Source organism: Genypterus blacodes, unplaced genomic scaffold (genome assembly GCF_046128005.1).
Source record: "Genypterus blacodes isolate CSIRO-AG114 ecotype Tasmania unplaced genomic scaffold, CSIRO-AGI_Gbla_v1 ptg000195l_1, whole genome shotgun sequence".
In the NCBI taxonomy this organism is placed as follows: Eukaryota; Metazoa; Chordata; class Actinopteri; order Ophidiiformes; family Ophidiidae; genus Genypterus; species Genypterus blacodes.
This window is the reverse complement of record NW_027466995.1, coordinates 1,002,568-1,015,326: the sequence shown is the minus strand read 5'-3', so window position 1 is coordinate 1,015,326 and position 12,759 is coordinate 1,002,568. Positions and strand designations below refer to the sequence as shown.

Sequence of the window (12,759 nt, the reverse complement as noted above, 5' to 3'; positions counted from 1 at the left end):
CTGTGCATCTCATGTCCTATAAAGTGGATGAGAGACAAAGTGAGAGACACAGAGAGAGGGAGGAGAAAGCGAGACGGGGGCCCTTGTGTCGAGTCCTCAAAATGCCGGACTGCTCTACTTAAAGCTCTTTAAATAGGGTGATTCACTAGAATGCCTCGCTCTGGTCATCTGTCTCGGCTCGCGTGGAGCCACCGTGGGATATAAACGGGCTAAGCATCATGGGAAAGTGGGCTAGAACGCGGACAGCACCCAGCAGGTCACGTCGTCGTCGCAGCAAGAACACCAGCGTCTTCACCAGTCTGGCCAAAGCGATCAATAAAGTTTCTCCGCAAGTGATGAAACATTACGTCCTTTGCAAAGTCATCGTACATTTAACAAAATAAAAGGCGTAAATCAAGATAAACAAAAAAAACGCAAGACAACAAAACTCGAGCCAATTAGATAATGGATCTAAAATGGAAGTCTGAAAGATGCAAACTTGTGCCAAAGTAATTTAAATGCCAAGATCTATCCCTGTGATTAGTGGCCTCATTTACCCTCTTTTCAATTCTTCATGATTTCCTGGTGCAACTGATTGCCTCTAATTTCAGCAAAGCATCAAGGGGAAGGGATTCATTGTGGAACAAGCGAGGACGACGACACTTTGGAACACAGAATGCCAACTAAATGATCTCCAGTGGACGCAGTCTTAAATGGAGGCTAAATGGCGACGCCGAGCGCTTCTTTATCTGAAGCTCATTACCCGCTGCTCAATTCCCCGCAGACCTGGCTCAGCTTCACGCCGAGCACTTTCCTGCCAGGAGGAGGGTGATTACAACATTTTGCTCGGCAAAGCTCCCTTCTCCCTCGCCTTTATCATCTTTTCTTGTCTTCTCTCCCTCACCCTCCCTCCTCTCTCTCTCTCTCTCTCTCTCTCTCTCGCCCTCTGTATGGTCACTCATCTCTCTTTACTTTCTTCGGTTTCTTTCAAACTCCCTCCCCTCCACCTTGCAGGCACCCCGGGTGATATACGTCGGCTGATTTCCTTTTATGTTCTGTGAATGATTATAGAACTTGGGAGACGAGCAAAGTGTGAATAGTATAGGAGAGAGTTCACTTGCTAACACACAATTATGCCTCATTCAGATAACAACAGCAGTAACAGCAGCAACACCAAATTGTATGGAAAATCAAAAGCTCTTTGAAATGGAAGTGGAGGAGAGCCGACGAGACAGAAAGCAGATGGGATAAACACTGGTGCACGTGTAGGCTATCATCATCCAGCCGGGGAGCGGAGGCCTACGCGTTCCTCTGCCAAGGCTCCGTGTACTCCAGACCCAGATGGGCGAAGATGTCCTTTTCATCGTTTGCTTCCAGGAACTGTTTCTACAGAGAGGACAAACCAACAGAAAGCCCAGTGACTTTCAGAGATGTACAGGAATTTGTCATCAGAGCAGACAGTTTACAACCTTCTCACCTATTTGATGATCATTTTCATTAAAGTGTCGTGTGCTAACTTTAAACTCCCGCACTTGAAACTGTCGATATCAATTAGGGATAATATTTTCACAGATTGTTCCAAGGCTTAAACATGCCATGACGGTACAGATTTACGTTTGACTGTCCACCATAAACACTCCAACCTTGCTCTAAGTGATTGCACTCTACAGGAGATGAGTATTTTCCCTGACAAATCACGACAGGGCTATTAACCGTTGGCTGTCTACCAACGGCGTGTGATGGGCCCACGTCTCTTTAGGGGCGGCGACCAGGCCTGACTCACCTTGGGAGAGAGAGAGAAGACAGAGAGCTGTGATTCTGACACATCCTGACTTCAAGAGCTAAACTGGACCTGACACATTGCAAAGAGATGGGGAGGAAAAAGGAAGAGCACTCAAGCTTCCACTGGCAGCCGAAGGGCCAGACAGCTCAGTCCAACTAGCAGTTGCGAGAAGATGTGGAGAGAAAAAAACCCTTTACTGCCACTGCTTGCTATTTATAACGCAAGTGACAGCTTCAGCATGTGGCAGGGTGGTTTGGGTCCACATGGCATGAAGCTCTGCATATTTCATCCCTGCCTTTAATTGTGCTCTCTCCGATTGCATTTGGGTTGTCATTAAAATTAGCCTTGCATATAGTCAGGTTAGGGTTTCTCACATGAGCTGAGCATTGTAAGGGAGAGAAATTACTTTAGCCTTAAGCATAAAATGATGAAAATGTCCCTAAAATCAACTTTTACTGGAATTAACGTTGAATCCAGCAACTTATTGTAATGTGAAACAGAGAATTATCTCCAGACTCTGCAGCTCTGTGAAGCATTTCTCACAGAGCTCTTTTCACCTAATTTCCCAGTAAATTTACTCTACAGCCGAGTCTTAACGCAGACTTACACTGTATGAATTAGGCACAAAATTAACCCCTTAGTTTGCAAAGTGAGATTGCGAGTTTGGGCCAAATTTCAGTCTGATCAGGTGTTGTAAGACGAGCAGTTTGAGGAGCGAAACAACTGCAACCAAGACCAATTGCTACTTTCAGAATCACACAAATGAATCATACTAAGGGGGAAAAGGTTACCTACTAGATTAGTCTGATTAAACCAGACAAACCTTGTAGGTGTGAGAATGGCTTGAGCTGCTTCATCAAGCTGTTTCCAACAGTAGAAGGCAGCAGGAAACAGATTTGTTTCTCAGGAGTAAGTGGAGACCAAAAGTATGAATATTGGACTGATTTGTGACCTGGAAAGAACCACAACTCAAAGGGATTTTTAATTATGTGTAACTGCCAGATCTGTCAGCAGGCATTTGTTTGATAACATATCAGGCTTATTCATAAGGTGATAATATGTCCCGACTGTATGTCTGTCAGTTTGTTTTGGTGTTCTTTTGCTAAATATCAATGAGATGCAGATCTAGTGCTTCATCCAACTTCATCAACCTTTCACAACTGCCTCAATTATTCTCTGTGATCACAACCCTCTCACCACTGAAAACTCATTAAATGTACACACAGTTGGCTGCAATTATAGATACTGCTGCAATTTATGACACTGCAAGCAAAACTGTATCTCACAGATTCAGGTCGGTACTGATAAAAGGGAGAAGCGGGGAAGTAAGCATGAAAGAAAACAAGACAGAGAGCAGACTCAAGTTTATGTCTGAAGAGAGGCAGGCACGATTTGTCCACCTGGTAGAGCTGACTGGTGTGAGGAGTCGACACCGGAGACTCGACAAACAAAACACACAGCAGAAAGGAGATACTACCAATTTAGCCATTGTCCAGGATCAGGACCAAAGCCCTGCAATCTTTGCTGCAGTGTCCACGCTTCTTAGTTCGTACAATCCTTACATGGCCTGTGGGAAAAACTCTGCTTTATTTACTTTGCACAACACACTGGGCTCTCTGAGAGATAAATCCACCAACCTTCTGTACCACAGAGTTTTGCCCCCCAGGCATACGCGGCAAAACAACAACACTTCCAGTGGCCAAAGCAGCATTATTCCTGAGATTTGTGGTGTATCACAATGAGCTTAAAGTGCAAGAACACTGCCGCAGTTAATTATAACTAGAGGTCATCTGACTGAGGTTCAGGTTCTCAGTGAGTGGCAAGCAGCAGCAGTTTCATAAACCAGAACGGAAGCTGTCAGTGTTACTGTAAGATGGTGTCCTTGACTTAATAAGCTGGCTAATCGGCTGCATGTTTCTCTGTCTGCCGCATAATGACATCCCTTGTGGATGTGAACATATATCAGTTCCTGCAAAAACATCTGCCCCTTCTCTGCTGCCTGTCATCGTCTCGCTGCCACCCGGCCCACCGCTTGATGGATGGGACTGATGGACATGGCTGCCTGCCCAGCTCCAAGCCAAGAGAGGGGGGACAGAGAGAGAGAGAGAGAGAGAGAGAGAGAGAGAGAGAGAGAGAGAGGGTATAACCCTTTGATGGATGTTGACATGAAGTTCATTGTTAACACCAATGAGCCAAAGATGTATCAAGTACAAATGATCAGTAGGTTTACAAGCACATTAAAACTTTAAAGAAGAAAATAAAATTCTAATGGAACGTAAACACTATAATTAGATTGGTTGACAAAGATTGATCTCAACCATGTGACCAGTCCATACGCTTGTAATTGTCCTCTACAATCGTACTTACAATTTATGCCAAAATCACATGTACAGACAAAAATCCCAGTATTTTATGCATGTAAATGTACATTATAACCTGATTTGACCTCGTATCTGTAACGTATAATGTTGGTTTCTCTGAAAATTTGTTTCGGTTCAATCCAATAAAATGTTATTGTTTTGGTAAAGTGTAAAGACGGTAGAATAGTAATAACTGCGGGGCTGAAGAAGCTGACAGGTATATTGGATATTGCGAAAAGAGTTATTTTATAGATTATATCTCTTAGTAACATTGACATTATATCCACACATGCAGTCCAACTCTGGCTTGGTTCTACTGAGAGTCGATGAGTAGAAGATAAGGAAAGTCAAAGGTATGAAATGTGATGAACTGTCTTATATAAGCAGTGCAATCCCGACCACTAATTTACATAAGAGACTGCGCGCTGTATATTCATAGTGAGAGCAAAAGGAAACAAAGCCTGCTAAGAAGAACCAAGCTAAAGGTCACGCACAGAAATATGCAAACACGGCCTGGACACCATGGAAATCCACAAAACAAACTCACTCGTAGGCAAATGTGTGTGAAAGCAGAGCTCAGTGGCAGCACGGATATCACACATTCAGCTCTGACCATCTGCTCAATCACAGCAGCGTACAGGAGACATAAAGTATAAGAGCGTAGAATCATTTACAACGTGTACTTTCAACGGATTTATAGTGAAATTGACGTTCCAGCCTATCAATGATCTCAGACATTCTTTCATCTTTCATTGGGACTTTTTTCCTCTCTTTGCTGTCACAAATAAATAACCTTATTGCCAAGACATCAAACAAAAAAACAACCTTTGATTGCCTCTAAGTTAATTTGTCTTTATTGCAGCGAACAGGAAAGGGCTGACGGGGGCAGAAAAAGTGGGAAGTCGATTATGCCCCTGTGTCTTCCCCCTGCAACGATCCGCCACACGCCCACGCTTCCCCTGCGCCGCGGTCTGCAGGAGCTCAGTTCACAGGACAACCTGAGCAACCACAGAGGGCACAGACACCTCACTAATCACACCAGCAATTAGTGCAGGCATCATAAAGCACGGCTGCCCATAAAACAGCTATTGAGCTGAGTGTTATCGTCATTCCCCATCCTTCCTCCACTTGCTAATCAGCTCATACGCTGGGCAGAGAGGCAGATGCGTGCCAAATAATGAATTCCTAATCAGAAACCGTGAGATGTTCAGTTGACAGTTCAGTTGTCGGGGGTTACGCCTTTTTGCTCCTGTGGAGGAGTAAACATTTGCAAATTAAAGTTATTGAGTTGATTAAGCTGCCCAAAGGTAATGAAATGACACAACAAAAGGTTTGAGGGAAGTTTAATTACAGCTCGGTGTTTATTTTTCAGTCTCCTTATGTGGAAAAAGTCAAACTTTGACGCATCTGAATTAATATTTCAATTTCCATATCATTGTCATTGGGACAAAGCAATGACAATTTATAACTTATTTCATCAGTATGTTATGTAAATCAGCGGCCAGACTTTTCCTTTGCTCTTCATCTCCATTAGATTCTAATGAAAAGACATTAGAATATAAATATAATAAAGCAACAGTGAACAAGAAATATATTTTGGAGAATGAATATTACTTGAAAAACAATTATTAATTATTCATTGAATTGCAGTTTGCATTCATGAATTGCAAGTTCTTGCGCATACGTATATCAGCTCATACACAAATCTATGACAAGCCCATATCGACTCAAAATAAGCATAATACGTTTTTCAATAAAAGTTTGTCCGAGACTAGTCTGGAAAACCTGACGCAAAAGTTTTCATCACACAATATTTGCTGCATTCTTATTAAGATCTGTTTACAGAGTTGTTTTAAAACTACTTTTCCTTATGGAGATCTTATTCTTCTGTATTTATCCTACTGTGTATTTAATATCACTGAAAGTATTTAAATGACATAAGGATTATTCTTCCTCCTGATCTAAACTATGTCCTTGCTGCATTAGGCGGCTGTCCTGATTGGCTTGATGATTACCTGTTGCTTTGTATATCATTTGTTTTAGATTTGATCAAATCCCTGAAGTTTATCTCTGTAGTTGAACTTTTTGACTGCTGCAGCAGGAGTATCAAACTCTGTTTATTCTCTAGAGCCTGTAATTGTTGCTTGACTCCTCCTCATATGGACCCAAACAGAATTCTCTTCTAATGATAACAATAAATTAACTTTCTCTGCTCCACTGAAGCCCATAAATAATTAATTGGTTTGTTGAAGAGGGCCTAGTTTTGCATGATCAATTTGCTCCCTGCCCCAGTCAGTGTGATCGGATGCTGCCGCCTCAGCATTCCAGTTCTGCTCAATTATAATTGCATATTTGGCAAAATATGAGCTTTGTCTGTGGATTTTCACTAAACATTTTCTTGATGGTACAAGCCAAAATCTCTGGAGTCATATCACCATAGGAGAAACAAATCTCCACCCCACAGCTTCAACTCAAATCTCTCTGAAAGTGAAACAACTTTGCAAACTCAACTACCAAGTGAACAACTCCTTATCCAGTCTGACTGACAGAGCCGTCACTACTGGAACAGATCCATACAGCCGTCACAGGCGTCTCCTGCTGAACCTCTGCCTGCACCGACTGCCAGACCTCCATTTCTGATTAGGTACTTAGTTATTTTTATCTTCGACACATTTTTCTGATTCATTCCCTGTGTAATCTCGTTCATTATTCACTTCATCACTCCATTACACTGCATTATTTCCAATCATTTTAAGTCGTAATCTCATGCCAATTTTCCATTCTGTTGCCTAATGTGTGTGTAATAAATAAATTGTGGGTATTTTCCTTTCTGAAGAGTAAGAAATGGTAAAACAAATTGACCTCAGATTGACTGACTGACAGATTAAGTTATTACAGTATATTATCATATTTTCATGTCTTTTCCAACGGTGACCACTTACACAACAATCCTACCTGATGCAGTGACACAGCCCGTAAAACATAATGATTCCAGGGGACAATCAAGCTTATGTTATCTTTCTAAAGGCACATGGGGCTCTATTCTTGTGATGTTGTCAACCGGGGCCAGCACTCTTTTGTCTGATGCATGCAGCTTTGTTTGGCACTCATTTAGCCATTTGTTGACTCACTATGATTGTGACGGTGCCATTATGGAAGGACAGGTGCACTATGGAGCAGTAATAATCCAGCTGCACACAACCATTTTGTTGTCAAGGGTCACAGGGATTCATAGTTACACTGCCAGTTTACTGAGACCAGGGAGTTGGTTTGGCACAACCAGCACTTCACACAGATGAAGCAGACCGTTACTGAATGTGATCAATCCAACCATCCATATTTTCACATCAAGTAAACTGTTTTCAGTCCTACAGAGCCTCTGCAGTGAGTGCCACACAAAACTCTGTTCGCAAATTTGATGCCAAAAGAAACTTATCATCACATACTGGCAAGTTTCGAGGGGTTTAAACGTTTTGTAACTTGAAGGTGTTTAATGTGCTCTCGACTATATGACACTGGAAAACTGAAGGGAAATACGAAAACACATGATATGCTCCCATTAAAGTTTCTTGAGCAATAGCTCTCCAAGGACTAGAGCAACATGTAGCCAAATGAATTGCCTCAGTATAATTGTAGGTACCCTGTAGTCACATCAGTGACCCAGAAGTCGGAATATCTTTGTGGTGGTTTTGCTTTGAACTGTTCTTTCCATCACAAAATGGTGGGAGCAGGGAGCTCAGAGCAGGCTGCTGTTAGAAGAATGGAAAGGGCTGATTTGATTTGACACAACTCCCATCAAACTCTGCACTGACTAACTGCAATAGAGCGACAGAGTGGTTCTAAAGCTGTATTTGAGGAGTCTCTTATTAAATGTAACATTTAAAATGGTGTAAAGGGTTGTTATTGTTCCTAAAAAAAACACAGTAAGTTTTAAGGATCAACCACAGTTTTAGCAAATTACCATGAGATATACAGAAGATATAAATAAAGTCCCAGATTTACTAAGCATGACACAAATGACCGTCCATGGTGCAAATGTCTCCACTGCAGCATGTTTTCAATTTACTACGGTATTTACTAAGACTGATTATGTAAATGAGCACAGCCGCAGCGAGGTCATTTGAATGCAATGCCGCTATTTAAAAAGGGATTCTTTTGTCTGTCAGGAAAAGGAGACTAATTGCCACTCGATTCAAAAATACCATATAAAGCTATTATCGATGCGGCATTGCTTTCAGCACCATGGACAGCACATTTGAAAACATGTTAAAATCACCCATCTTAGTAGAACATGCATGCACTGGCTCGGAGCACGTCAGGGGAAAGGATAGCTGGTTAAGATTTCCACGGATATTATGAAAACCAAGGGACCTGGATAAAACATACGCACGAGTTTACATAAGATGGAGCTGAGTGCTTAATTCTGAATAAATTATGTTGTAATGTAAATTTGATCAAAGCTAAGGCCACTTTCCATGAACACAAGTTAAATGGGCAGGAGATATATGGATGCAGTCCAAATTGCATACATTCTGTCCAATTAAGAGTGAATATTTTTGTGAATCATGTGCAGTGTATCATTTAAGCAGAAGACAGAGGTCTCTGTCCGCTCCACATTGACACAAGCAGATTTAATAACAACATGGAAGGGCAGAGAATTCGCACGTTCTGTGATTTAGGGGAGATTGCAAATGATTGATTGATCTTGATAATGAACCATATAAGACAGATCTAGAAGCGGCCAGGATAAGGAGGAGGGGGAGGGTGCTGGATAAATACAGTATTGTTCTATTGTTAATCATTCTGCTTCATTTTAAATGTCACCAGTCTGTAGTCTGCTTTCCTGACTGTGTTATCTGGTTGTGTATTACTGATTCTTGAACTTGAATCTTATATCCCCCTATAACTAAGATGTATCTGACCTTGTTTCGGCTTTGTTTGCGTTAAGACATGGCATCTCAGGAGCCCATAAAGCCTGGGTGCGATGTGAAGAACACGGAAAAATGCAATCAATTTATTCCTTTCATGTCTTGTCTCCACACATTTCCTGGTATTCTACATTTAATCACTCACAGCTTGTAGAGGTCATGACTGTGGGATCACCTCTACACAAAGAGGTGGTGTGGTTTATCTGTGAGACCACAGGATGCGGCTGAACCACCTCAATGATTGTTCAGTCGAGTGTCCCTCTAAATAAATCATGGGGCAAACTGAAACAGGAGCCATCGGAGTGATTGGGTGTCTGTGCCACTGCAAGGGCTGTGTCAATTAATGTTACATGACAAGAGGACACAGCCCAACATCGGACCTTCCTGAAACCCTTGGCCATTCACTTTCATCAATAATGGATCAGGATCTGTCTCCTGAGAGAGGCGACACCCTTGTTCAACCCAATCTCCACCGCCCCCCCATCTCCTGCACACCTCCTCACGTCCCATCTCTCTCATTGTCCTCTCTCCATTTGTCCTCTTCTTCGGCTGCCTCCCAAGTTCAGACAGACAACTTATTTCATCTCTTTAAACTGTAATTTCAGGAAAAAATAGATTGCAGGTTCTAGGATGCGGCGTGATAATAACCTGCTATTTTTTCAGGCTCAATACAATCTATAAATACTTCCCCCACACGCTCTCCCTCCAGTTTAGCCCTGGTTACAGGCACTGTGTGGGTGGATGGGAGCCTGGCAAAGTGAAGGCAGCAGGTAAGCTGGCAATGGTGAAAGAGGTGACAGAGCAAAGAGGTGGTGGTAGAATTCAAGTATGTGAGAAGAAAACATTCACATCAGTATTGGCAACAATCATCCTGTTCTTTTACAGTCCAGTTCTGCTTTTTTATAAATAAATTCCATCCTTTGTCAGCGTCTATGAGTCATCTTTCTCCCTCTGTATGTCATTTCTATTTTTCAGATTCCATCCATTCTTACTACCCGCCTTCGTCAGACAATAGCTGTCAAAGTGATTTATCAATGATTCACCCTCGTCAAAGAGAACAGCTTATGACCAATGGAGCAAACAAACAAAAGCACACAATGTCCTTTATATTCATATGACGCGTCTCTGTAATTCACCTCATACGTCAGTCTGTCTTTCTCTGCCATGTTCATTCTATGTGTGAGTGCTATGGGTTACACAATCACATCACATACTACAAATCGGAGCCATGAGCAAAATGTGTTGATTTTTGTGATTAAGATCACTTATTTTGTTGTGGCAATTTCCTGGGGGGAAAAATAAATAAATAATGTTTGACAATGAATGGTTTGTTTTCTAAATGATGTGATTTACTGAGATGGTATTACTGTTCTGTTCTTCACCATTTCCTCTCTCAGCTTTTCTCATTTTCACACATATTCACACTAACACATGAAAAGTCGCTGAACTCTAAGCACATTTGTGACAGCTTCATTTGTCCTTGAAGTGTGCGGTTGGTGACTAAAAGCCTTAAGATTAAAACTGTTGTCTTCTCTGCCGCCTGATGACAGATCCTGTTGTGCAGCAATGGTGACCGCTCAGAAATCATTAAAACACGCCTCAAGACTTCTTCACTGCGGGGGAAATTGTCACAGTCATGAAACTTAGCAGCAATACGAGAGTGAAACTGTGAAGCTGTGACATTTGTCAACACCTTTCTCCAAACAGCTGAGGGAAGATATCCAACAGAAAAAGACAGTGAGTGGTGAGTATGAGAAGAAAACACTCACGTCATTATGGCAATAGCGAGAGCATGGATAGATGCCACTACCTCCCATAATGCACCAGGTAAACAAACTATCTTGGCTGTTTAGCAGTGGGCTCACTCCCTCACGATGCACCATTAATGCAGCAGACCTACAACGTCACTCACCCCCATCGTTCCCATTTCAACCACGTAATTGTGTCTCTGACCTCCATGCTGAGTGACCCAGTCTGATGGCAACTGTAACCTGAAATGAATGTCCATATTTGCATTGTTCCCCTGTCACGTGGAGATAATTAACTTAGGCGGTGTGTGAGACGGGGCTTGGCGTTTTAAGGAGGGGGAGGACACGGGCAGCATTCCTACACACTGACCTCATGAAAATCAGTGATTTTTCAATTACAATCCCTTCACGTGGAATATGACTGGCGGTGATAATTTTCTGGATCGCTGATCTTATTGTTCTATCTCTTGGCCAATTACAACTACCAACAGTGCACGATAAGAAAATGTAACATTTACCAGAAGATAAAATTATTCCAATAAGATTTCAGCCAAACTGTCCTTCGTCTTTCAATTCAAGCTTTGATATGCATACATTATTCATAGTCCGGTCGTAAAAAACCTTTCGAAATTAGGCATCAGTGCAGTAAACACCTTATTTATTCACATTATACTCAGTGAGGGTTGTCACTGTATAATCCATCATCCACCACGCTGATTTACCTGTCTGCATTAATTGCGCTCAACTTCCATCGCTCACAGCCTTTCAGCTCTAACTCTAGGACGTACTTGGGAAAATGTCTAAAATGCTGTGATCAAAGCACATCCCCGCCATGAAAAATTCCTTGAACCCCTTTTGACTGGCAGCAAAAACGGAAACATGTGCAGGCTTTTATGGTGAACCAGCAAACTCTTGTCTTTGTAATGCTGAGTGGCAGTTCCTCCCCAGAGGAGATTAGGGTGTTTAATCAGAATAAATGCAAGGAGACAGACAGACCTGTTGCATGGCTACTGCAGTAACATTGGAGACGGAGAGAGAGAGCGTGAGGGAGAGAGAGGGAGAGGAGAGTCGTCAGAGACATTTTAAGCAAGCAAAGAAGATCCTGATAATAGCACCTGCACTCAGATTAGATTCTGGTGACAGCAAATGAGAATCAATCAGTGATACGAGATGCAAAAGTGCAACAATAAATGACCCAACTGGGAGGTTTGCAATGTGATTTGGGGATGCATGGACCGTGTGTGTGTGTGTTGGAGAGCAAAGAGAAGAGAGAGAGAATCAGATGAGTGTAAATGAGTTATAATCCTCACCTAACTATTGCTTAAAGTGCTCTTGAGCAAAGCATGTGACCTCAAACTTCTACAATGGCTTCTACAATGTAGGCAATGCCAAACAATTTTAGAGCATTTGTAGAGACTCTTAACACTCTTAACTAATAACAATGGTGGTGAAACAGGGAGCAGATGTAGTTTTTTTGGTGTGATTTATGCAAAGGAGGTGAGTAAAGAGAGACAATAAGAAGTGTGGTCACAGTTATTCACACAATTATGAGAATTTAGTAGAAAATGGAATTTGGTTCAACTTGATGATATTGGAATTCGTACAATTTTGTAGAAGAAGAAATTGCAGAAAATGGTAAATGATCCAGTTCGGTAAAAATGATCTTGGCCTGTGTGGATGGATGCAGATGGACATTAGGAATCCAGGAACGTGAGAACAAAGAGTAACAGTTTCCTGAATAGAAGAAAAAGAACACACAGAACACAGACCAAGACCAAAGGACCTCTCCTGGTCGGTGATTGATGTCCCATTTCATACTGTGAACTTGATGTTCCCATTTTCATCTAGCAGGTGCCTCCCTGATCGCAAACATCTCATGAGGTACCATCTGTCTCAGTCCAGACCTTGGTAAACCTTTGCGGTACAAAGCCTTCTTGTTGTTGCCTAAACCTCCACTCCTG

General features: G+C 42.0%; 1 protein-coding gene across 1 annotated transcript in view; it reads right to left on the bottom strand.

The window, feature by feature from the left end:
- Window positions 1-1,278: 1,278 nt before the first annotated feature.
- Window positions 1,279-12,759, bottom strand: part of dntt (deoxynucleotidyltransferase, terminal) — a 53,012-nt gene continuing 41,531 nt past the window's right edge. The window contains exon 11 of the mRNA XM_076169280.1: window positions 1,279-1,365. Within this exon, the coding sequence (XP_076025395.1) occupies window positions 1,279-1,365 (87 nt within the window). The remainder of the gene's footprint in view (window positions 1,366-12,759) is intronic.